The sequence below is a fragment of the Hypanus sabinus genome, chromosome 18, assembly GCF_030144855.1.
Source record: "Hypanus sabinus isolate sHypSab1 chromosome 18, sHypSab1.hap1, whole genome shotgun sequence".
NCBI lineage: Eukaryota > Metazoa > Chordata > Chondrichthyes > Myliobatiformes > Dasyatidae > Hypanus > Hypanus sabinus.
In genome coordinates this window covers 64,234,644-64,258,057 of record NC_082723.1, presented here as the reverse complement: position 1 = coordinate 64,258,057, position 23,414 = coordinate 64,234,644, and the positions used below count along the sequence as shown (strand labels likewise).

General features: G+C 44.4%; 2 protein-coding genes across 3 annotated transcripts in view; both read left to right on the top strand.

Annotated features, from left to right (window-relative positions):
* Positions 1-18,346, top strand: part of LOC132407686 (V-type proton ATPase 116 kDa subunit a 2-like) — a 58,251-nt gene extending 39,905 nt beyond the window's left edge. For both annotated transcript variants that reach the window (XM_059994532.1, XM_059994533.1), the window contains 6 exons: positions 2,360-2,570; positions 4,192-4,311; positions 8,054-8,176; positions 11,221-11,338; positions 11,707-11,878; positions 14,842-18,346. In XM_059994532.1, coding sequence (XP_059850515.1) covers positions 2,360-2,570; positions 4,192-4,311; positions 8,054-8,176; positions 11,221-11,338; positions 11,707-11,878; positions 14,842-14,938 — 841 coding nt within the window. In that variant the 3' untranslated portion in view covers positions 14,939-18,346. The remainder of the gene's footprint in view (positions 1-2,359; positions 2,571-4,191; positions 4,312-8,053; positions 8,177-11,220; positions 11,339-11,706; positions 11,879-14,841) is intronic.
* Positions 18,347-19,547: 1,201 nt separating this feature from the next.
* The window catches only part of dnah10 (dynein axonemal heavy chain 10), a 278,366-nt gene continuing 274,499 nt past the window's right edge, over positions 19,548-23,414 (top strand). The window contains exon 1 of the mRNA XM_059994530.1: positions 19,548-20,086. Coding sequence (XP_059850513.1) covers positions 19,861-20,086 — 226 coding nt within the window. The 5' untranslated portion in view covers positions 19,548-19,860. The remainder of the gene's footprint in view (positions 20,087-23,414) is intronic.

Here is a 23,414-nt window from a genome sequence, read left to right as displayed (position 1 = left end):
CAGGGAAGGTTTGCTACTGTTGCACAAGGGTGTGTTTAAACTAGAGTTGTTGGGGGTGTGAACCAGAGTGCCAGGTCAGATATTGGATTAGCTGTGAATAAAGATGTTGTTAAGTCTACACACACAGTCAGGAGTGAAAAGGTCAAGCATGATAGGACTAATATTCTGAGCTGCGTATATTTCAATGCAAGGAGTATTGTCAGGGAGCTTGGGGTACGGATAGCATGTGGGATTCAAACATTGTGGCCATTAATTAAATTTGGTTGTAGGAGAGGGCAGGACTGACAGCTCGATATTCCGGGATGCCGTTGTTTTAGATGTGACAGAGTGGGAAGGTTTAAAGGAGGGGGGTGGCATTACTAGTCAGGGAAAACGTCATGGCAATGCTCCATCAGGACAGACTGGAGAGCTTGTCCAGTGAGGCATTAAGGGTTGTTGTTAAGAGTCGACTGATGGTGACCCTATGGATAGTTGCTCTAAATGAGATTTGATCCTCAGAAAGGCGGCTCATTGTAGATAACGTTGCATTCGTAGCTCCTCCCTATTCTGTCCATCTGTCTGATTGGCAGCCTTCCTCTCTTCTGTTGCCATTCCACCTTGCCGAGCATGATATCCTTTTTCAGGTGTGTCCCAGAGTACGATAGGTGGAGTCTTGTCATCTGAGCCTCCGGAGAGAGACTTAGTTTGATTTCGTTGAGGACAGATTCGTTTGTTCTGAGAGCGGTTTCACGAGATGTGTAGTATTTTCCTCCAGCACCACAGTTCAAAGGCGTCGATATACTTCCAATCCTCCTCCTTTACCGTCCAGCCTTCGCATCCATATAATGTCATTGGGAATACCATCACCTGCACAAGTTGAATCTTTATATGTAGAGGTAGATTCCTGTTTCCGATGATCTTCTCTAAATCCTTCATGGCTGCTCTGCCAAGGGTTATTCTTCATTGGGCTTCTTGACTGCTTACTGCTTTGGTGTTGATCATTGATCCAAGTAAATTGAAACCGTCAACCACTTTGACTTCCTCGCCGTCAAGATAGAAATTGGTATTGCTGGCTGCAGTCATAATTTTAGTCACCTTCAGGATAAGGTGCAGACCCATCTTCAGGTATGTTCCTTGATGAAATCATTTGTAATCCCTTCACGACCCTGCAGCTGACCTAAGGGCACTGTTGGAGGACCGGCAGGCAGCAATGCCAAGCAGGCTACAACACCTTCCTGTACACCTCACTGGGCAGTTCAGTGTTCCGGGATCCCGTTGTTAAAATGTGATAGAGCAGGAAAGGTGGCATTACCAGTCAGGCAAAATGGAGAGCTCGTCTAGTGAGGCTTTATGGGTAGAACTGTGGAGTAAGAAAAGTACGATCACGTTAATGGGATTATAATGTGTGTCTGCAGGATTTAGAAGAGCAGATTTGTAGAGAGATAACAGACAGTTGCAAGAAGCAAAGGTTGTGATAGTAGGTGATTTTAACTTTCCATATATTGACTGGCACTTCTCCCTCCTTCAGGCTATTAACATAAGTAGCAATTGATAGATTCTCGATAGTAAGGGTGTCAAAGGTTACAGAGAGAAGGTGGGTGATTGGGATTGAGGGAAAAAGGGAATAACAAATTATCCACGAATGGCATAGGCCATTCCGGCTCTTCCAGCTGTGCCACCCAGCAATTTACTTCTAGCCCAATCACAGGACAATTTACAATGACCAATTAACCTACCAACCGGTACATCTTTGGACTGGGAGGAAGATGGAGGAAGTGCATGCGATCACGGGGGAGAGCATGCGGATGTCTTACAGACAGCGGCGGGAATTGATGGAATGCAGAGCAGACTCGATGGGCCAGTTAGCCTGATTTTTGCTTCTGTGTCTTGTGGTCTTAAATGGGGTCCAGAAATTGTTCCTCGGGACCCTCCACTAGTTACACTCACAACCTAAAAAGAAAATGACCTTTGCAGAATATTAGCACTGTAAGAGAAATTAGTGGATTTCACTGAAAGGGAGAGTGGTTGTTCTTCGGCTATAAGTGTTGACACCATGTCTGGGTACCGTGTTCGGGAATGGTCTGCTGACGCAAGGACATAAAGGTGACCCTCTGTGGCCTGAGTATCTTGTATCCTTGTGACCAAATTGGCTGAAGGGTGGTCCCAGACGTAACGGGTTGGGGGGGGGTGCGGTGGTGGGTGAGTGGAAATGCTTGCCCTCTTGCCTTGTGCTTTTAGTAAATATATATATGTGAAATTTTTAGTGGTGTTTTGGATTTCAAATTTAGAAACTTCCATTAAATTTATTACTGTAATCTTAACACGGTACAAAGTGTTGTTTTGGCTAATATTTTGTTATTCTCATTTTTGTCTGATTCAGGCACTTTAAGAATGAATCTAACATCTACCTAGTATTTATTCCGGAGTTGGTCTTCATGATATCTCTCTTCGGATACCTCGTGTTTATGATCATTTACAAATGGTTGGCGTATTCTGCTGTAAACTCGGATTTGGCTCCCAGCATCCTCATTCATTTCATCAACATGTTTGTGATGCAGAGCAGTGAAAGTGCACAGCTTTACCCTGGGCAGGTAGGTAATTCAGATTCGTCAATTTATCACATCGAAACCGACAGTGAATTGCGTTGTTTGCTTTAACAACCAACACAACCTAAGGATGTGCTGGGGGCAGCCCGCAAGCATTGCCACACATTCCGGTGTCAATGTAGTGTGCCTACAGTGCTCATTAGAACAACGAAGAACAAAACAACAGCAGCAAAACAAACCCTGTTCCTCTCTGCCTCACCCCCTCCCTTCTGCCCCAGGGCTGCCCTCCTGCCCACAGCCATCGGGCTTCAGCCTCCAGAGTTGGGATCACCCTTTGGGCTCTGATCTTCGGTGTTGATCCCTGGAGTAGTTGATGAGCCGCTGAACTCCAGGCTTCAGGTGTAAAGTTATTAGTTCTAAATTTGCTGTAATTTCTCGATAGTGTAACTGATATAATTTTTAATAAGATTAGTTGCAAGGATTCTACACTGCAGCAGTTTAGCTCAGCTCAAGCTTAGCTCTTCCTATCATTCTCCATCACCTGATATCACTGTCTCTCAGTATACACTCGGCAAAGGTTGGGAATCCAAGTTTGAATCTGAATCATTGCTGAGGTTCTACCATAACACCATTAGATGTAGAAGCACAAACAGGCCGTTTGGCCTATTGAGTCTGCTCCATCATTCCGTCCTGGATCATTTACTGTCCCTCTCAACCCCATTATTCTGGTGTCTCCTTGAAACCACTGACACCCTGACTAGTCAAGAACTTCACCTCCGTTTTAAATATACTCAATGACCTGGCCTCCACAGTGGCCTGTGGCAATGAATTCCACAGATTCACCACCCTCTGGCTAAAGAAATTCCTCCTCACCTCTGTTCTAAATGAATGCCCATCTATCCTGAGGCTTTGCCCTCTGGTCCTAGACTCCCCTACCATAGGCAAAATCCTCTTCATATCTACTCTATCTCATCATCATCATCATAATGGGCCATGTGGTATGACAGGGGCGATCGTGGTCTTCCTACTGTCTTTAATCTGAGAAGTTGTAGCAAGCTGTTCTTTTGCCTGTCCAGCCCTCGATGTAACTCATGAATGTCACATGTTGTTGACTGCAACTGTTTCTTCCGTCAATTTCCCTGTCACTGTGTGATGTACGAGCTTCTTGTTCCTTAGGAAATTCCAGCTTCTGTTTGCTGATTGGTGATAACAGTCCTCCTCTTATTCTGGCCTTTTGCAACACTTCCTCATCTGTTACTCTGCCCTTCCACACTATTTTCATCATTCTTCTCAAAAACCACGTTTCTGCAGTTTTGAGTCTTCCCTCGTTCCACTTTGATACTGTCCCACATTCGCTTCCACATGTTAGTGTTGTGGTACTACATTCATTCCACCCTCACCTGTCTAGGTCTTTCACTATTCAATATCTCACTCTTCTAGCAAGTGCAGCCCCAGAGCCATCAAACACTCCTCATATGGTACATTAACCCTTTCATTCCTGGATTTGTTTTCATGGACCTCCTGGACTTGCCAATGCCAGCACATCCTTTCCTAGATGAGGGACAGCCAATATCAGAGGATGGAGAATGGTTGGAAGCAGGATGAGCCGGATATAGACTGAGTGTAATGATTCAGACATGTTTATTTGTACTCACTTCCTAAACAGAAAGGATTCCAGGTGTTCCTGTTGGTTGTTGCTGTGTTATCCGTTCCAGTATTGCTGCTCGGGAAGCCCGGATATTTGTATTGGAAGCAGCACGGAGGAAGAAGCTTTGGGACATACAGAGTAAGTTTTCAAATAGTTGCTTGAGATCCACATGTGGTGTGTTCTTAGATAAATAGATCCAGAGGTCCTTACTGGGCTCCATGAGTGTTAAAACGTCAGGCACCTTGGCTGCTGATGCCCCCTTCCCGAGGCTGAGTTTAAAAAGCCCCTTGTCTTGAGGTATACTGAGGATTTTTTTAAAGAGATCTTCATTTATTTTTCCAGTTGTACCTGTTCAGTGCCTCTCTGTAACCTTCTGCTTCTGCCCACTCAGCCCACTGGCAGCAGCTTATTTTGGTTACTGATTTCATTCCAAGATGGACCACTGCGCACTTTCCCTGTGTGTAAGCGAGGCTGTGGCTGCAGCCCTGCGCACCGGGGGAGCTGTACCGTCAGCGGATGCCCCATCTCTTTCCCATCTCTTTGAGTGAATGATATAATTTTGAAGGAGAGGGTGGTAATAATCCTGATGTCCAGGCCAATATCCATCTTTCACTCAGCATAATGCTCCTGTACAGAGCTCAGGATGCACAAATGAGCTGTTGACGACAATTAGACTGCTTCTGGAATAAGGATGCCTCCAGAGGAACTGATGTCCATTGTCTATGACTGATCTTGACAACAGGGCAGTGAAGGCTAAAGCACAGTAGTAATCATGTTTTCTTTTTAGTTTCAAAGTCAGCACAGACAGCAGTTCTTTGACGCAGGGCTGTTAAAAGCAGGAATTGGGGTAGACCATTTGGCCTATTAGGCTTGCTCCACCATCCAATAAGATCATGTCTGATCCAATGTTCCCACCCTCTCCCCACTTCCAATTTCTTCCCTGATAACTACCCCCCCTCAATCTCTAAGGGACCTTTAAACATGTTCACACTTTTTTATGCACTTCACATTCTAATTGGTAGTTTTTCTCACAAGTTTGGCCCACAGGGTTTATTTTACTGCCGTTTTGTCTGAATTTATCTCAAACTGTAGACCTTCATTTAATTTTTAACATCTTGTGTTTTCCCTAATTTCATTACCTCTTTAAATTTAAGCCCATAAGGTATAGGAGCAGAATTAGGCCATTTCATCATGGCTGATCCATTTTCCCTCTCAGCTCCATTCTCCTGTCTCACCCTGTATCCCTTCAAGCCCTGACTAATCAAAAATCTATCAACTTTTGCCTTAAATACACCCAATGACTTGGCAACTAATTCCACAGATTCACCATCCTCTGGCTTAAAAAAAAATCATCCCCATCTCAGTTCTATAAGGACGTCCCTCGACTCTGAGGCTGTGTCTTCTGGTCCTGGACACCCCCCCCCCCCCCCACCTTGGGGAACAATTCTCCACGCCCACTCTATCCTTTTAATATTCAATAGGTTTTCTGAATTCCAGTGAGTAGAGGCCTGGAGCCATTATGATAAGCCTTTCAATTCCAGAATCATTTTTGTGAATCTTCTCTCCAATGTCAACAAACCCTTTCTTAGATAAGGGGCCCAAAACTGCACACAATGCTCTAAATAAATTTGCTGGTTTCTCTTGACCCTAACTTGGAATGTTGGAGATTGAGGATGAACTGATAGATGTGTATAAAACCGTGAGAGAGATGGGCAGAGAGTAAGGATGATGTCTTTTATAAGAAAGATGTGCTTAAAACATTTGGGAATGGGTTTAAAATTGGGTGAGCGATTTAGAAGGGACAGCTTCTCAATCTCTGACTCCTTTGTTTAACTATTGTTTCAGAGCCATGTTTCTCATTCTTCTGATAATTTGTTGAGTAACAATCACGATTCTCTTACTAATTTTTTTAGTTCTGAGATTATTATGTAATCTGTTTTGCTACGCACCATCATTGAATCTCTATTGCTGCCTCCTGAGGTCTGTGTCCCCTTAGTTTTTGACCCAAATGCATTGCCTCATGCTTGTCTAGATTAACATCCATCTTCAGCACTCTGCCTAGCTTTCTAATTGATGTACGTCCCACTGTATTCATGGGCAATCTGTTTACTCTCTACTCCTTCGAATTTCTGTGACCTTAGTAAATTTACTAATCTGGCCACCTATATTCTCATGGAATTATAGATCACTTCAGTACAGAAGCAGGCCCTTTGACCTGTCTGCTCTGTGTTGGCAGGTCTTCTGCCTAGTCCCATCTAGCACCTGGACCATAGCCTTCCATACTCTTCTCATCCATGAACCTATCCAGGTGAACCCTCATCTACCACTTCCACTGCCGTTTCATTCTACATTTGCCACTGCCCCTGAGTGGAGGAGGCTCCCCCTCAGATTCCCCTTCGTTATTTCACCTTTCGAACTTAACATGTGACCTCTAGTTGTAGTCTTGCCCAACCTGAGGGGGAAAAGCCTACTTTCACTTGCCTTGTCTATATCCTTTGTAGTATTGTATACCTCCATAGGACCTCCCCTCATTCTCCTGCACTCCAGCAAATCAAGTCCTATTCAATCTTTTCCTATAACCTCAAGTCCTGGCAACATCCTTGTATATTTTCTCTGTACTCTTTCAAGCTAACTGGTATCTTTCTGATAGGCAGGTAACCAGAAATCAAGTTATTTATTTCAAAGACAAGCAGTGACTGTATTCCTATTCTCAACATAAGGTTGAGACCAGTCCCTTCTCTGTAGGGACACTGTCCATTCTGCTTAACAAAAAATATCTTGAATGCATTTTACAAATTCAACCTGATCTGAGCTGCTTACATAAAGGCAACCCTGATCAATTTTGAGGAAGTTGAAATTCACTGCAATAAACCTCTAGATCACTCCTCCCTAAAGTTCCTCCTGAATCCTATATGGCTTGTTCCCCGATTGGCTTTGTAATGCCTCTGTATCCGTTTATGTGGGCTACACTTTCCAACTTAATTAACCCAGTCTCTCTGAAGATTAAAGACACTTACAGGCAGCATGACAGCGTAGCGGTTAGTGGAACGCTATTACAGTGCCAGAAACCGGGGTTCAATTCCATTGCTATCTGTAAGGAGTTTGAAACCCGTGTGGGTTTCCTCTGGGTGCTCAGGTTTCCTCCCGCCTTCCAAAGACCTATGGCTTAGTGGGTAAATTGGTCATGTGTGTAATTAGGAGGTTTCATTGGGCATGAAATGTCTGTTACTGTGCTGTATCTCTAAATAAAAATAAAATTGAACTGTGAAATGACTTGAAGTTACTCTCTGTAGCAGCTGGATTGGGATTTGAACCTGTACTTCAACCCTGAATGTACAATAGACCAGCCTTCCAATAAGTCCCACAACACCCACTTGTGGTGTTGTCCTTTGGATCTGTTGGCCAGTTTTGATGCAGACAGGAGGCTGTTTGACTTGTCCATCTTGTTTGACTTGGCAGCACTATTTCCTTAAAGCCCTGTGTTTATTTATAAATTCCTGATGACCTGTCCGGTGCTGGTGGGCTGAAGGGCCTGGATCTGTGTTGGTACCACTGTGATTTTGGAAATTCGTGTTGTATCTGTTTGATCTGCCTTTGGGTTTTTTAAATAAGCTCTTCCACACCCCTCCCCCCATGGTCCTTGGTTATTGTGTGAAATTAGTGTCCTCTGGTGACAGACCCCCATTATGGTCTGAAATGTCTCACAGTAAGCTCCCCTTAACATCTTCCCAACGGCCTCAGCCCCTGCACAGAACTGAAGACCTCCATCTCCAGGAATGTTTCAGTTTCCACCTTGAGGCCTTGTTATCCTCTCTGGAGTGAAATCTAAATATGCATAACTTTGAATCACTGGACTAAATTGATGTTGCTTTACATCCAGAAAGGCTACACACTTGTGCGAAGAGGAAGTGAAGAGGAGTTGTCACTGCTGAGAGCTCATGAAATGGAACAGGGAGGCAGCCACTCGAACCACTCAGGCCACCCTGATGGAGCTGAGCAGGAGGTAGGACAAGAAGGTTTCTAATCAAAATTTTGAAGAAGCAGTTGTGGAGAAGGCTGTTTTTAGATGCTGTTTTGTGCAGAGAGATCTTGATCTTGAGCAACACGCAAAATGCTTGAGTAACTCAGCTAGGCAGGTAGTAGTGATTATTTCAGATGATATTTTGAGCTGAGACCTTTCATCTCAGAATTTGACTGACAGTGCAAGTCTTTTGTGTTGTAACTGACTGACGCAGACTGAGGTCTCTGTTGGTCGGGATCAGCCACAGATGTTGCATCCATGGTACAGTAGCCAGTATGCAAGCCAGAGCAGAATGGTATGTTTCTAGCGATCCATGGAGAAATGGAGTGGTTGGTGGGGATGTGTTAACCCTGGGATCTTATTGAAACTTGCAAACTTGTTGCAGGACTCAATGTGCTGGGTGCAGGGGGGATGTTTTCCTTGTTCTTTATCATCCCTACTGGGGCATAGGCTGCCAACAGCACTTGCCAGAGTCTCTGTCCTGGGCCAGTCTTTCAAGGTGTAACCCATTGAAAGTCCTTCCTCTCTCAGGGGTGAGGTCTTTGGAGTTTCTGTTGGTGGTTTTGTAGCTCTGGGATTATGGGATAGGGATGCTAGCTGCATGTCCAACCTGAATCCTTTTGCAGCTGGGCTTGGGACTGTCCACAACAGAGCTGAATGTTTCCCATGGATGAGGAATTTGGGATTGGGGACACTTTTGGAATAAGACAGGACTGAGTAGAAATTGCTTCACTCAGACTGGTGAATGTCTGGAAAATTTTACCCAGGAGATCAAAAGGTTTTTGGATTTTGAGAATCGAAGGATATGGGGGTTGTGCAGGAAGATGAAATAGTCATAGAAAAGTACAGCATAGAAAAAAGCCCTTTGGCCCATCTAGTCCATGCCAGACCATTTAAAACTACGTACTCCCATCGATCTGCACCTGAACCATAGCCCTACCATCCTTGTATATTCCACTAAAATGGAAGATGAATCATTATCTTGGTGAAAGGTGGAATGGGTTGGACCTGGTGGCTGGTCAGGCCTGGCCTGTTCCTGCTCCAATGGGAATTTGTGCTGTGGAAGGCACGCCTTGGTGTGGGAGATGGCAATTCTGTATAAACGTCACCTGTGCTGTCAGAGTTCACCTTGGATGTTCCAAAGAGCTTTATAGCCAGTAAAGTTATATAGGAAAAGCACCACCAGGTTTGGATTATTGTAAGCCCTAAACAGCAATATTATAATTGATCATATGTTTTTATCCAGTTTAAAGCATAGAACAGTACCAGTATAGGCCCGTGACACACTGATATGCTGAATGAATTCATCTAGTAATTAAGTTAGTAACTAGCATTAGTTATCTGATGAATTAATATCCAAAGGCAGCTTCCAGGTCATTGGGTATATTTAAAATGGAGGCTCATATGTTCTTGGGCATCAAAGCTGACAGAGAGAAGGCAGGAGAATTGGGTTGAGAGGGAAAATAAATCATTAAATGGTAGAACAGACTTAATAGGCCAAATGGTATAATTTTACTTGTGTTTAATGATGTTAACATTTCTGAATGTACTGAGTCATGCTCTTGCACATTCCATCAGTTTAATTATTGCACAACCTTTAGACTTCAGACACAAACCATGGCCACTGAGCTGACCTGGCCAATAGAAAATGGCATCTTGAGCACATTTCACAATAAATCGAACCACTCTGAAACACGAGAGCTCTGTACACAGAATTCTGTAGGTCAAACAGCAGTTGCAATCCTGCTACGGAAGTTAAATTTAAATTGGGCATTACGGAAACATTATGGAGTATTGTGAGCCTTTCAAAAGGACATTGTAGTTTGTTTAGGAATTGATGGAATGACACCAGGAGGCCAGGTTATTGGATGAACAAGTTAACAGAAATAAGCTTTGAACAAAATACGATGAAATCTGCAAATGCTGGAAATCCAAAGCAACACACACAAAATGATGGAGGACTCAGCAGATTGGACAGCATCTATTGGAGATTAAACAGTCAAAGTTTCAAACAGAAACCTTTCATCAGGACTGAGAAAGGGGAAGACACAAGAATAAAAAGGTGGCTGGGAGAGGGAAAGGAGGCTAGCTGGAAGGTGATGGTGACGCCAGGTGGGTGGGAAAGGTTAAGGGCTGGAGAAGAAGGAATCTGATAGGCGAAAGGGAAGGAGGAAGGGATCAAATACAACTATGTTTGAGTTGTTATTGAGTAGTTTAACATCACTGGACAGGACCTGATATCAAATGAAATAAACTGAGATATTGTGAGATCCAAGGGAGGGCTGGAATATTCCACAGAAATCCATGTAGAATATCGCTGGAGCTGCGTCATGGAACAAGCTGGATCAGCCTTCATAAGCTCGAGCTAACAGACTCACCCTGATGTTGTAAGGGACAGTAACTGAATTACTGTTGGAAGGTTAAACATGATGGGAAGCCAGGAGAATGGTGAATTTATGGAATTCATTGCCACAGGCAGCTCTGGAGGTCAAGTCATTTAGTAAAGACAGAGATTGATAGATTCTTGATTAGTCAGGGCCTGAAGGGATACAGGTTGAAAGCAGGAGATTGGGGCTGAGAGGGAAAATGGATCAGCCACAATGAAATGGGAGAGCAGACTCGATGGCCTAGCTCTGCTCCCATATCTTATGTTCTTGTGAATCAGAGCAATGGGTGGGCAGGAGTTTTGCTGGATTACCTTTGTAATGGGGACAAGGTTTACAGAACTTTTCATGAACAGGGTGTATTTTTATCAGCCAATCAGCTTGTTCTGCTGTTTCTTTCAAGTTGGCTGAATTGGTTTACAATTTAGTTTCTGAGTAATTCTGTCCAGTTTAGTTACCGGAAGACTACTACTTTGACTGGAATCCTTTCAATACCTGTCCTTTCCATTAGCTAGCCAAGCAGAGGTTTCTTGTTCCTCCATTCCAACCTCTTTGTTGCAGATTATAGCGGCTCACTAACATGGTGAATTCTTTGCAAACAGTCACTTGACCTGAAATTCATCTTCTCTTTTTTTCTCCTAGTTCGATTTTGGTGATATTTTCATGCATCAAGCAATTCACACCATAGAGTATTGTCTGGGCTGTGTGTCTAACACTGCTTCGTATTTGCGGCTCTGGGCTCTCAGTTTGGCTCATGCTCGTAAGTAGATCCATCTCTTCCTACCAATGGAAACGGCTACAAAATCTAACAAGGTTTTTGTGTTAAGCCTGTTACTGCCTCCTTTCATAAATGTATTGAGTTATTCAGAAGGTATTAGCTGTAACTAATGAAATTGCTGAGCAACACTGTTTCAATAATCAGCTTTACCTAGCGTCCTCCAGTTTATTAACAATTATACATAGTTGTAATGATCTAACTCTTGGACAGGGTTTCCCAACCTTTTTTTCTATGCCATTGTCCCTACCATTAACCGAGGGGTTCGTTTGGGAGCCCTGCTCTAGGAAGACACTGATTTGAACAAAGTAACAGCCTTAATTTTTGTTTCGCTCCTTTCTGTTCATAACCAGAGCTGTCTGAGGTCCTGTGGGGGATGGTGCTGCATATGGGCCTGCGAATGGACAGTGATTTCGGCTCCTTGTTGTTGTTCCCCGTCTTTGGCGTCTTCGCGGTTCTTACCGTCGCTATTCTGCTTGTCATGGAGGGTCTCTCAGCATTCCTGCACGCTCTCCGATTGCATTGGTACGCCTGTTTCACTGATGTTAACTCTAGTGTTCATGATGAAAAATTATATGAATAGTATTCGTATATTAACTGCAAGGTTCTATTAAAACTGTAAGGGGCGGGGATTGTCTGTAAGTGAAGTTTAGTTCCCACTGGTTATGCAAGATGTTTCATTATGACCTCCAGATTGATATGTATCCCACTGTATTTATACAAAATTGAGGGGTGTAGACAGGGTAAATGTTGGCTTTTTATCCTGAGGCTGGGTGGGACTACAACCAGAGGTCATGGGTTAAGGGTGAAAGGTGAAAAGGTAAGGGGAACATGAGGGAAAACCACTCAGAGGGTGGTGGGAGTATAGAATGAACTGCCAGCATAAATTGTGCATAAGAACTTCACTTGAAAGTTTAAGAAAAATTTGAATAGGTACATGGATGGGAGGGGTATGGAGGTCCATGGTCCCAGTACAGGTTGATGGGAGTAGGCAGTTTAAATGGTTTGGCACAGACTAGATGGGACAAAGGGTTATTTCTGTGCTGTACCTTTCGATGACTTTATGACTATATTTTAAAACTCCTCTTTCCATAAATCTTTGTCCCCTAAAGGAAGCTAACCTCCAAGTTTCCACAAAACTCCCACTGAGATCCAGCATGCTGAAGACAAATTTTGTCTAACCCGTTTGAATATTTTTGATTAAGGGAAACGGGATTGATGTGTTAAATGGAGTTGTAAAAGTCGCAATATCAGGCTTGTTTTCAGGAGGATGAGGAGCAAATGGGGCACGGAATGAAAATTAATGAAGTGGAAAGTAGTGGGAGGTGTTTGCTTCTCATACAGTGGATGTCCCTGGTAGGATAATGCAAGGACCACTTTTTTTTAATATCAACAACTTGCACTTAGTTGTAGCAGGTGCCATTTCCTGGACTGCTTTGTCTGCTTCATCCACCAAAAGCAGAACTTCTCAGGACATAGACATGTACAGCACATTACAGGCCCTTCAGCCCGCAGTGTTGTGCTAACCATGTAACTTACTCTAGAAACTGCCTAGAATTTCCTTACTGCATAGCCCTCTATTTTTCTAAGCCCCATGTAGCTACCTAAGAGTCTCTTAAAAGACCCTGTCGTATCTGCCTCTACCACCGTTGCTGGCGGTGCATGTCATGCACCCACCACTCTGTGTGAAAAACTTCCCTCTGACATCCCCCTTGTACCAGCTTCCAAGCACCTTAAAACTGTGCCCTCTCATGTTAGTCATTTCAGCCCCAGGAAAAAGCCTGTGGCTACCCAGACAATCAAAGCCTCTCATCATATACACCTCTATTAGGTCACCTCCCATCCTCACTCCAAGGAGAAAAGGCCAGGTTCACTCAACATATTTTCATACGCCATGCTCTCCAGTCCAAGCAACCAAACATTTTAATTCCATTTGCCATTCCCCTTCTGATTTGTTGTTCCATGGTCTCCTCTTGTGCAAAGATGAGGCCACTCTCAGGGTGGAGGAGCAACAGCTTGTGTACTGTTTGCGTAGCCCCAATCTGATGGCATGAATATTGATTTCTCCCAATTTATTTTAAAAAAATCTCCCTCCCCTTCCTCTCTTTCCCATTCTAACCTTTTATCTCTTCTCTCCTGTCTATCACTTCCTGCTGGATCCCCTCCTCCTTCCCTTTCTCCTATGATCCATTCTCTTCTATCAGATTTTTCTTCACCAGCTCTTGACCTTTCCCGCACCTGGCTTCACCTATCACCTTACAGCTAGCCTCCTTTCCCCTCCCCCCCCCACTTTTTATTCTGGCATCTCCCCCCTTCCTTTCCAGTCCTGAAGAAGGTTCTCGGCCCAAAATGTCTGCTGTTTCTTCATTTCTGTAAATGCTGCCTGACCTGAGCTCCTCCAGCATTCCTGTGTGCGTTGCTCTGGATTTCCAGCATCTGCAGACTTTCTCATGTTTAAAATCTGTAGCTGACCTGGAGACATTGTGAGCTCTGAGAAGGCCAATACTAGACTAGAGGGACAAGCCAAATCAGGCAGCTTCTGTGGAGGGGTATCTTTGGGGAGCTATGGTAGAGGGTAGCATGATGCTATTACAGCTCGGGGCATCGGAGTTCAGAGCTCAGTTCCGGCGTCCTCTCTGAGGAGTATGTACATCCTCCCATGCAAAGTGTGGGTTCTCTCCGGGTGCTCCAGCTTCCTTCCACCGTCCAAAGATGTACCAGTTAGTAGGCTAATTTGTCATTGTAATTGTCCCATGATTGTGTTGGTTGCCCGTCATTTCTGGCGTTAACGTACCCTGTGTGGGAGCAGTTTTATAGTGAAAAGACCGTTGTTCTGGGGCAGTTCCACTTGCTTTACCTCAGAATCTTGGTCCAGTGGTATGAAAAGTCATCACAACTGGCGGCTTCTTCAGCTGCAGTGGACAGTCATGAAGCTTTTTGTGCCTTGTCATGCCCTTCGCTCTCCACGAAGCGTTGCAGCACCACCTCCTTGTTCGTTGGATCTCGTAGTTGATCTCATCCGCCCAGTCTGCCGGAACTGGCTTCACTCCTACGAGCTTCCTATACTTATCTCACTGGTGTCAGAGGTTCCCGGCTGCCCTCATCTGGTTTAGCCCCCCTGTCAAAGCGGTGTACCAAGGTATGGCCACTGTCCCATGCGAACAGTTACTTGAAGCCACAGGTGAGAGCAGGGTGGTAGGTGGGGACCAAAGGTGGATGAGCTGCCCCTATGCGGAGCATGACAAGTCCACCACCAGACATGCTACAACTCCCTGGACACCCCACACTCTCCATCCCGTAATTACTCTACAGTTAAATCAGGGGTTGCTAGGCAGTGCAGCTCAAAGTGCCGGAGGGACCTATAACAAGCTGTGTATCTCAATAAAATAAATAGTCGACGTTTCGACCTGAGACCCTCCATCAGGATTTAATGCAAAGTCAGGAAACGGAAATGAATGCTAAAATAAATTTTTTTTTCTCTCCGTCAGGGTGGAATTTCAAAACAAGTTCTACAAGGGCAGTGGATACAAATTTTCTCCATTCTCCTTCAAGCTGGTCACTCGTAACATTGATGACTTTGCCTAGATTTGTGCTGTGAGCATGTGGATTTCCCGAATGTCACTGGCATGGTCATGTGACACTCATGGCTTCTCATGACAAACGTTTTGCACTGTGACTGCCTTACCAAATACGCACCAGTTTCCCCACTAATGACAGACAAATACTTCCATTGCAACCTCAGGTACTTCCAGATTTTACGGAACGTGAAGGACATTATGTGCCTAGTGTTTTCACTGTGAGCAAAGATGTACGGTAGAATTCACACAGAGTGCTGGAAGTGTTTTGATAGTTTTGATATTTGATCCATCCAACAAGGAATATTTCCAAGTGGAAAGCCAGAGCTATTATGAAGTTAAACTCTACGGGTCATGTGCGAGTGCCGAATGGGAAGGTTTACTTCCTAGAGCTGAAAAGTGCAATTTCTGGTCCATTGGTCCCTTTCAACCCAACAGTTGGTCCCCCTTACCCCTTGGTCTGTTAATCCCCTTCAACCTAACGGTTAGTCCCCCTTGGGGTTCACTCATTGTAATGGGACCTTCCTGGTAGTGGCAGGTTGAACCAGGGCAGGGGAGTGTGGGGCAAGGAGGGTGATGACGGCAGGTATGCAGAAACAGGGAGCCTGCGTTACTTAACCATTTCATTCTTCACACTGATGCCGTCAGAGGTGATATTACCATTTTTGAGGAAATTGGAAAAACCCAATAGGAAATTTGCAGGGAGCTTTTATTTGACTTCCTGGTTAATACTGGTCAGACCACAGCACCGAGAAAGGTGCTTATCACATTATTTTGTGCACGCATTGAATGTTGTTGCAAAAATAACTGAGCATCATAAACATGGCATCCTGATCGATAAAAGATGCTTTCCTCTTGTCCTGCCGTTGTCTCCTCCATCAGACTGTTGGGGTTCGAGGGGGAAGAGTCCCAGTGCCGAACCTCTCTGGAGGTCCCACCTCTCATGGGAGGTCCTGCTGTTGTCTCCTCCTTCAGACTGGTAGGTGTTGAGGGGGGAGTCTGTCCTCTGTTGGAGTGGGAGGTGGGGTTGGGGGGGGTGGTTGAGCCCCACCTCTCTCTGGGGAGGGGTGAAGGGTTCCTGCTTTTGTCTCCTTCGTTAGACTTCTGGAGGAGAGTTGTCATGGGTGGGGAGAGAATCTCATTGCTGTTAAACTCTTGGAGTGGGAAGCCATACTGATCCTGTTGGCTTGTTACTTTTAAAGGACAAAATTACATTCAAACCTCTGTCGGCTCTGCACTGGAGTTCATGGGTCAGTATGGATATGTGGAGCTCTGACACCTGACTTGGGTCACAGCTGGGAGATGGTGACGTTGTTGGAATAGTTCCTGTTGACCCCTCTCCATACATCTTAGCCAATCTGTTCCTTATATGATCTTGATAAATCCTCTGAATGCCTTTCAGTGTCTGCACAAAGGCATGTCTGTAAATCGAGGGATACTGGAGTGAAGGCAAAGGTGCTGGAAAGCTGAGAGAGTTGGTCTGTGGTGAGAGAGTTAAGGCTTCAGGTCTGGTACCCTTTGTAAGAACTCGGGAAGAGGGAAAACACCTTTCCAGTTATTGGGAAGGTCGTCAAAGAGGTGGGTTGATCGGAGGGTTTATCTCTGAGAGATGAAATGGGTTGGTGTAGCAGTTAGAAGCAATTATGTCTCTCTCCTGGTGCTAAGAGTGAGGCTGTGGAGCATATGCCCATAGGACCGGCCACCCCTTGAAATCTGCCTTGTTTTTGGTGAAGGGTCTTGGACATGAAATATCCCTTTCCACAGATGCTGTCTGAGCACCTCCACCATTCTGATTTATTTCAGGTTTTCAGCATCTGCAGTTTTATTTCACTTTCATTAGGGTCTGTTCATCCTGGAGATTCCTAGCACTGTCTAAGTTTGAAATTTCTGCTCTTTGATTTCAAGATCAGATAGGGCTTTGCCATACCTCACTTCCCCTCTCCCCAGCACCAGGCGGATCTCGAACCTGCAGTGGCCTTCTGCGTTTTTTCCTAATGCTCTTGAGATACTGCTCAAAAATACTGGGCATTAGATCTGCTGGTGGGTTCATCACAGCAAAGTGCAGGGCAGACTGGAGGGAGGATAACTTCAGGGTGGTTGGCTGATGTGATTCTCAGCTTTTAGCTATTGCAAATTTTGGCCAGGTTTTTTTTTAACAAGTGGGTTCATGAGCCCCTGAGCTGCTGCAGGGAATTCACTGTGAAGGTATCAAACACGACTGTATAACAAACTTCAACGAAGATTTCATCTTCAACGGAAGCTGTTTTTAAATAAAATTTATCCTTGTATCTACCAATCAGCTGCTTTCCTGCTTGGGTTGACTGCACCGTGAGGTTTATAGTCTGTGTAGTTGTACAGCTTTTAATGTTTGTCAGAGGCCCTTGGTCTGAAGTGTAGGAACTGATGGTGGCAGGGCAGTGAAATAAATTAAGCCGAGCTGCATGCACTGTCCTTGTTTCTGGGACCACAATCCATTTGTACTTTCAATGTGTATGTTTAATTTATGTAGTTTAAGTTTGCATTGGCAATATTTTTGCAAGGCTGGGAGGAGGAGAGAGGGAGATGAGGGGTGCCACAGACAAGGGACAACTGTCCTTTCATAGCCGTTGAAATGCCACAGAAAACCCGTCTCCCTCCTTCCCCATCAGTTTCGCCTGCCACAGTGTGGCTATTCAGGTAACTAACTATGTTTAACATTCTAATCTATTTATATTCCACTTTGTTTAGGTATCACTAAGAGTGTAACAAAGTTAGTTTCTGTAAAAGGAGGTAAAATGTGATATTAAATTTCAGATGAATTTTTTTTTTGCGCAACTCTTCTGCGGACTAAATGCTGAAATGGTTTAGCTGTCTGACCTGCATTATGTACTTTGGATTGCATCTCTGATGTGTAAAATTTAAGATGTGATGTTGATCAGGCTAACAGATTGAAAAGACGAGAGGAGGTTTGTAACACTTTGGATGCAGGTCATCTTTGTTTTATAAATGTGGCTCTGATTTATTAATGTCTCTGCTTTGTAATGAACTCCTGGAACAAGACTAGAAAACTCTTGTTTTTTAGTTAATCAACTAATACTTCTATTATTTCACTACCTTTCAAGGAATAAGACCATAAGATATAGGAGCAGATTTGGGCCATTTGGCCCAATGAGTCTGCTCCATTTCATCATGGCTGATCTATTTCCCTCAGCCCCAATCTCCTGCCTGCTCCCCCTATATAAGAATATTTTTTATATTTCCCCTCTAGTTTTTTTGCATTGTTTACCTGATCTAATGCTCACTGTCTGCAGATGTACATGATCTGTTCAAATTGATGTTGAAATATTTAGTGCAAATGATAGTTTCTGTTAAAAACTGGCCTATCGCCTTAATGAAATTTTAGTTTCATACTAAAAATAAAAGGTTTTTTGATTCATGACTCCGTAATTTATGAATAGAAATGATGCATGTGCTTGTGACTGTTCATTTCCCCTGTACTCACCTGTTTAACCCGCCCATTGTCGCTTTCCTGCACGTGGTTAGCTGTAGCAGTCAGTGATCTCATGGTAATCTATACACGGCTAATTTTTCAGGAAAATGACCATCCAGTTGAGCCATGCTGAATGATTTGTGTCTGAATTATGGGCTCTGTGCACAAAGTACATATGTCACAATATACCACCCCAAGATTCATTTTCTTGTGGGCATTCACAGTAAGTATGAAGAAACAACAACAATAATAATAATAAACAAGTAATAAATATTTGGCTACCCAGGTTGTTCTGGAAATTTCTGTCTTTGTCCTATTGACTACCTTTGATTAAACCGCTGATGTTAATGTCCTGAAGAAGGGTCTTGGCTCGAAATGTCAACTGTTTGCATGTGCTGCCTGACTTGCTGAGTTCCTCCAGCATTTTATGTCTGTTGCAAGAGATACATGAGCCTGAAGACCAACACGCAATCATTCAGTCAACATGAGAGACTGCAGATGCTGGAAATCTTGAGCTATGCACACACACAAAATACAGGAGGACTAGTTATTCCCTTCCACATCTGCTGTTTGACTTGCTGAGTTCCTCCAGCATTTTGTGTTGCTCTGCTACTCAGGAACAGCTTATTCCCCCTGCTATCAGATTTCTGAACAGTGCATGAATACCACTATGCACCATTTATAAACAGAAGAGATTCTGCAGATGCTGGAAAACCAGAGCAATACACACAAAATGCTGGATGAACTCAACAGATCAGGCAGTATCTATAGAACTGAGTAAACAGGTCTGGGGACTACTTAGAGTCATAGAAAAATACAGCACAGAAACTGGTCCGTCAGACCATCTCGTCTCTGCTGAACCATTTAAACTGCCTAGTCTCAACAACTTGCACCCACATGATAGCCCTCCATACCCTTGCCATCCATGTATTTGTAGGAATCCGTCAGTCTCGAGAGCCCATGGGTTTGCTCCTCGGAAAGTTTCCAGGGTGCAAGCCTGGGCAGGATTGTCATGTATTTATCAGTACTATTTATTATTGTAGCTTTATTGTCTTTGCGTTATACTACTGCTGCACAAGAACACATTTCACGTGATATAAGACAATTCGGATTCATCCATCTGTCATCAGGCCGTTCCATTGCGAATCGTGGGCAAGGTACAAACGGCGTCCCGTAGTCTCGGCGTACTGACTCGACACTGCGATAAATAGGTTGAGAATTTATTCGCGTTCGGTTAGTGGGAAGAGAATTGACCTCAGCGGTTCAATCAACACCCCGTTATATCTACAGTATTTAACACTGAGTCCGCTGAAATGAAGTAGATCAACTCTCTAAAATGTCTAGCTCAATGGTGTGGGTCGTTTCCATGGGAACGGCTGTAAACGTTGGAAGTAGTGCGGCAGGAGTCACCATGGAGACGGGGCCTTCGGCTCTCCGTTAGAGCCTGGTCCCCGGTTCCCGACATGTCGCTGGATGACCCGCGCATCGAGTGGCTTCGGGACCGCGTCTACCAGGCGTTCGGCCTGATCGGGCCCGACTGCTTCGATGAGCTGCTGAACCGGGATGACGGGCGGCATGAGCTGATCATCCTCCGCTTCCTCAACGACACAGACAGCGAGGACTGCCTGTCCGTGCTGTTCTTCTTCAAGGGCAGCCGCACCGAGGAGGAGGAGCTGCAGGTGGAGATCGGTGAGGCCGGGAGCCCGGCGGGGAGGGGTCGGGGAAGACATCCCGGGAGAGAGGAGGCTGGCGATCCTCCGAGATGGGGTTGAGGGATAGTGAGGGTGAATAACGCGGTAATCACCCTGGGAAAAAGAAACATCACCATATTCGAGGTAAATCTTCCAAATATATCCACTATCAAAGTGCATATATGTCACCATATACTGTCCTGAGATTCATTGTCCTGTGGGCAATCATAGAAAATGCAAGAAACACATTAGAATCAATGGAAGACCGCACTCAACAGGGCAGACAACCATTGTGTAAAAGGCACAAACTACGTAAATACGAAAAGAAAGGGAGAAAAAATAATAAATAAATAATAGATAAATAAGAAATAAATATTGAGAACAAGAGATGAAGAGTCTTTGAAAGTAAGTCCATAGGCTGTGGCAACAGTTCAGCAATAGGGTGAGTGAATGGGGTGAAGAGTCTGATCGATGGTTGAGGGGTGATAACGGAACTTGCTGGCAATACTCACAGGTCAGGCATCAACAGTGACCGGAGAAACGGTTAACGTTTCCTGTGACTGACCTTTCTACAGAGTCGTTCACCAAATTATTGGGGTTCTGGTGAAAGGGTATGAACCTGAAATGTTGTCTGTCCTTTACACACACGCTGCCTGCCTTGCCCAGGGGATTAACATGTGAATATTGGAGGAGGAGGGGTTTCTAACCTTTTTTTCATGCAATGGGGTCCATGGATCCCAGGTTGGGAACCCTTGCCTTAGACACTTAATGATGAACAGCTGGAGTTGTGGAACATAGTTAATGTGAACGTGAGAGGTTGTGGGTGCCTGGAATGCAAGGAGACATCTAAGAGAGAAACACGTCAGCGGGCAGGGAATAGATGGACTTGGATTACACGCAGGCAGATAGGATTGGTTTAACTTGCCTCAGTAGTCAATGGAGACATGCTGGCCTGAAGGACCAGCTTCTATCCTGTATCTGGTCATTAACGACCAGGCATTAAAAAAGTAGCTTCAGTTTTGGTCGCCTAATTACAGGAAGGATGTTAATAAGGTTGAAAGAGTGCAGAGAAGGTTTACAAGGATGTTGCCGGGACTTGAGAAACTGAGTTACAGAGAAAGGCTGAATAGGTTAGGACTTTATTCCCTGGAGTGTAGAAGAATGAGGGGAGATTTGATAGAGATATATAAAATTATGATGGGTATAGATAGAGTGAATGCAAGCAGGCTTTTTCCACTGAGGCTAGGGGAGAAAAAAAACCCAGAGGACATGGGTTAAGTGTGAAGGGGGAAAAGTTTAAAGGGAACATTAGGGGGGGGGGGCTTGGTGGGAGTGTGGAATGAGCTGCCAGATGAAGTGGTTAAATGCGGGCTCACTTTTGACATTTAAGAAAAACTTGGACAAGTACATGGATGAAAGGGGTGTGGAGGGATATGGTCTAGGTGCAGGTCAGTGGGATGAGGCAGAAAAATGGTTTGGTACAGCTAAGAAGGGCCAAAAGGCCTGGTTCTGTGCTGTAGTGTTCTGTGGAGATAGATCAGAGAAATCCATGGACTAAGCCATACGAACCTTTAGATTTAATAACCATATTTGAGGATAAAACATCCCATAGATTTTAAGCTTTTGGGTTAGGTTCCCATATAGGACCCTGTCAATATGTTTATAGAGTGATAGAAAAGTACAGCACAGAAACAGTCCCTTCAGCCCATCTAGTCTGTGCCTTTTAAAGAGGTTTTATGAACTATTATCTAATTTCAGTAGTGACCACATCTACTGGTCTTTAGACTATCTGCCTTCTGAGACCATGACTGATGAAGATTTAAAATTCATTTTCAGGGTGCCAGCATTTCCCCCTCCTGCATCTCACAATAACCTGGGATATTGACTTTGAGTTGTACAGACCCTGCAGCACAACCAAGATGCCCCTTTCAAGCTAGTCCTATTTTGACCCATAACCGTCTAAACCTTCCAATCCATGTGCCTGTCCTAACTGTCCTTTAAAAGCTGTTATTGTATCTACCTCAACCATTTCCTTTGACATTTCATATACTGACTATCCTTTGTGTGAAATACAAACTTGCCTAGCAAATTCCTATTAAGCACTTCCCTTCTCAGTTTAATCATGCCCTCTGATTTTTGATTTTTCCACTCTTGTAGTCCCACGGGTTGGGTGGGGCTACAACTAGAGGTCATGGGTTAAGGGTGAAAGGTGAAAAGTTTAAGGGGAACATGAGGGGAAGCTTCTTCTCTCAGGGTTGTGAGAGTGTGGAATTTGGATAGGTACATGGATGGCAGGGGTATGGAGAGCAACAATCCCAGTGCAGGTTGATGAGAGTGGGCAGTTTAAATGGTTTGGCATGGATTAAATGGGCTGAAGAGCCTGTTTCTATGCTGTACTTTTCTATGACTATGACTCTGGGGTGGGGGCAGGGGGAAGCGAGTGCATTCACCCTATCTATTTCCTCTCATGATTTTGTATACCTCTACGAGTTACCTCTCAGTCTCCTACACTCAAAGCGGTGCATTTGGTCAGCTCATACAGATTTATCCACCCTAATATGCCCCAAGCTGCTACTGCTTCCTTCCTGCCCACTTGTATGTGGTTTGAGACATCATGTTTCCTTTCCCACATTTCTTTCACGTTTTATTATTTTCTCCACAGTAAATGCTGATGAGAAATATTCATTAAAAGTCTCATTCATCGCTGTCGTTTCAACATACGTATGGCTATGCTGACCTACTTTCTTCATTGGCTACAGTATTTTCCCCTGACTTTGCATTGACCATCATTCTGGGACTGTTTAGGGTCCTTCGTTAATCCTTTTTGCTCCTTGTGGAGCATAGGGCCTCAACAAAAGTCCTCCACTTTCTGCGATCTCTAGCAGATGTTTTTGCAGTCTCCCAAGTTTGGCCGGCGTCTTTCAGTTCATCCAAAAGCCTACGCCTCCAGGTTTACTTTGGGCAACCTCTTCTTCTCTTCCCTTGTGGATTCCATTCGAGGGATTGTCGAGTGACATTCGACTGGCTCTTCCTCAAGGTGTGGCTGACCCATCTCCACTTCCTCCTCCTGATCTGGAATACAATGGGCTCTTGGTTTGCTCTCTTCCATAGGTCTAGGTTTGACACTCTGTCGTACCACTTGAGGCGGAGGATCTGCCGGAGGCTTTTGTTGAGAAAGGTCTGGATCTTGTTGCAGCTGGTGTTAGTGATTCTCCATGTTTCGGATCCATAGAGCAGGATGGCTTTCACATTGGAGCTGAATATACTGAGCTTAGTTTTGACAGAGATGGTTGTAGATCTCCAAACAGGTCACAGGGTTGTGAAGG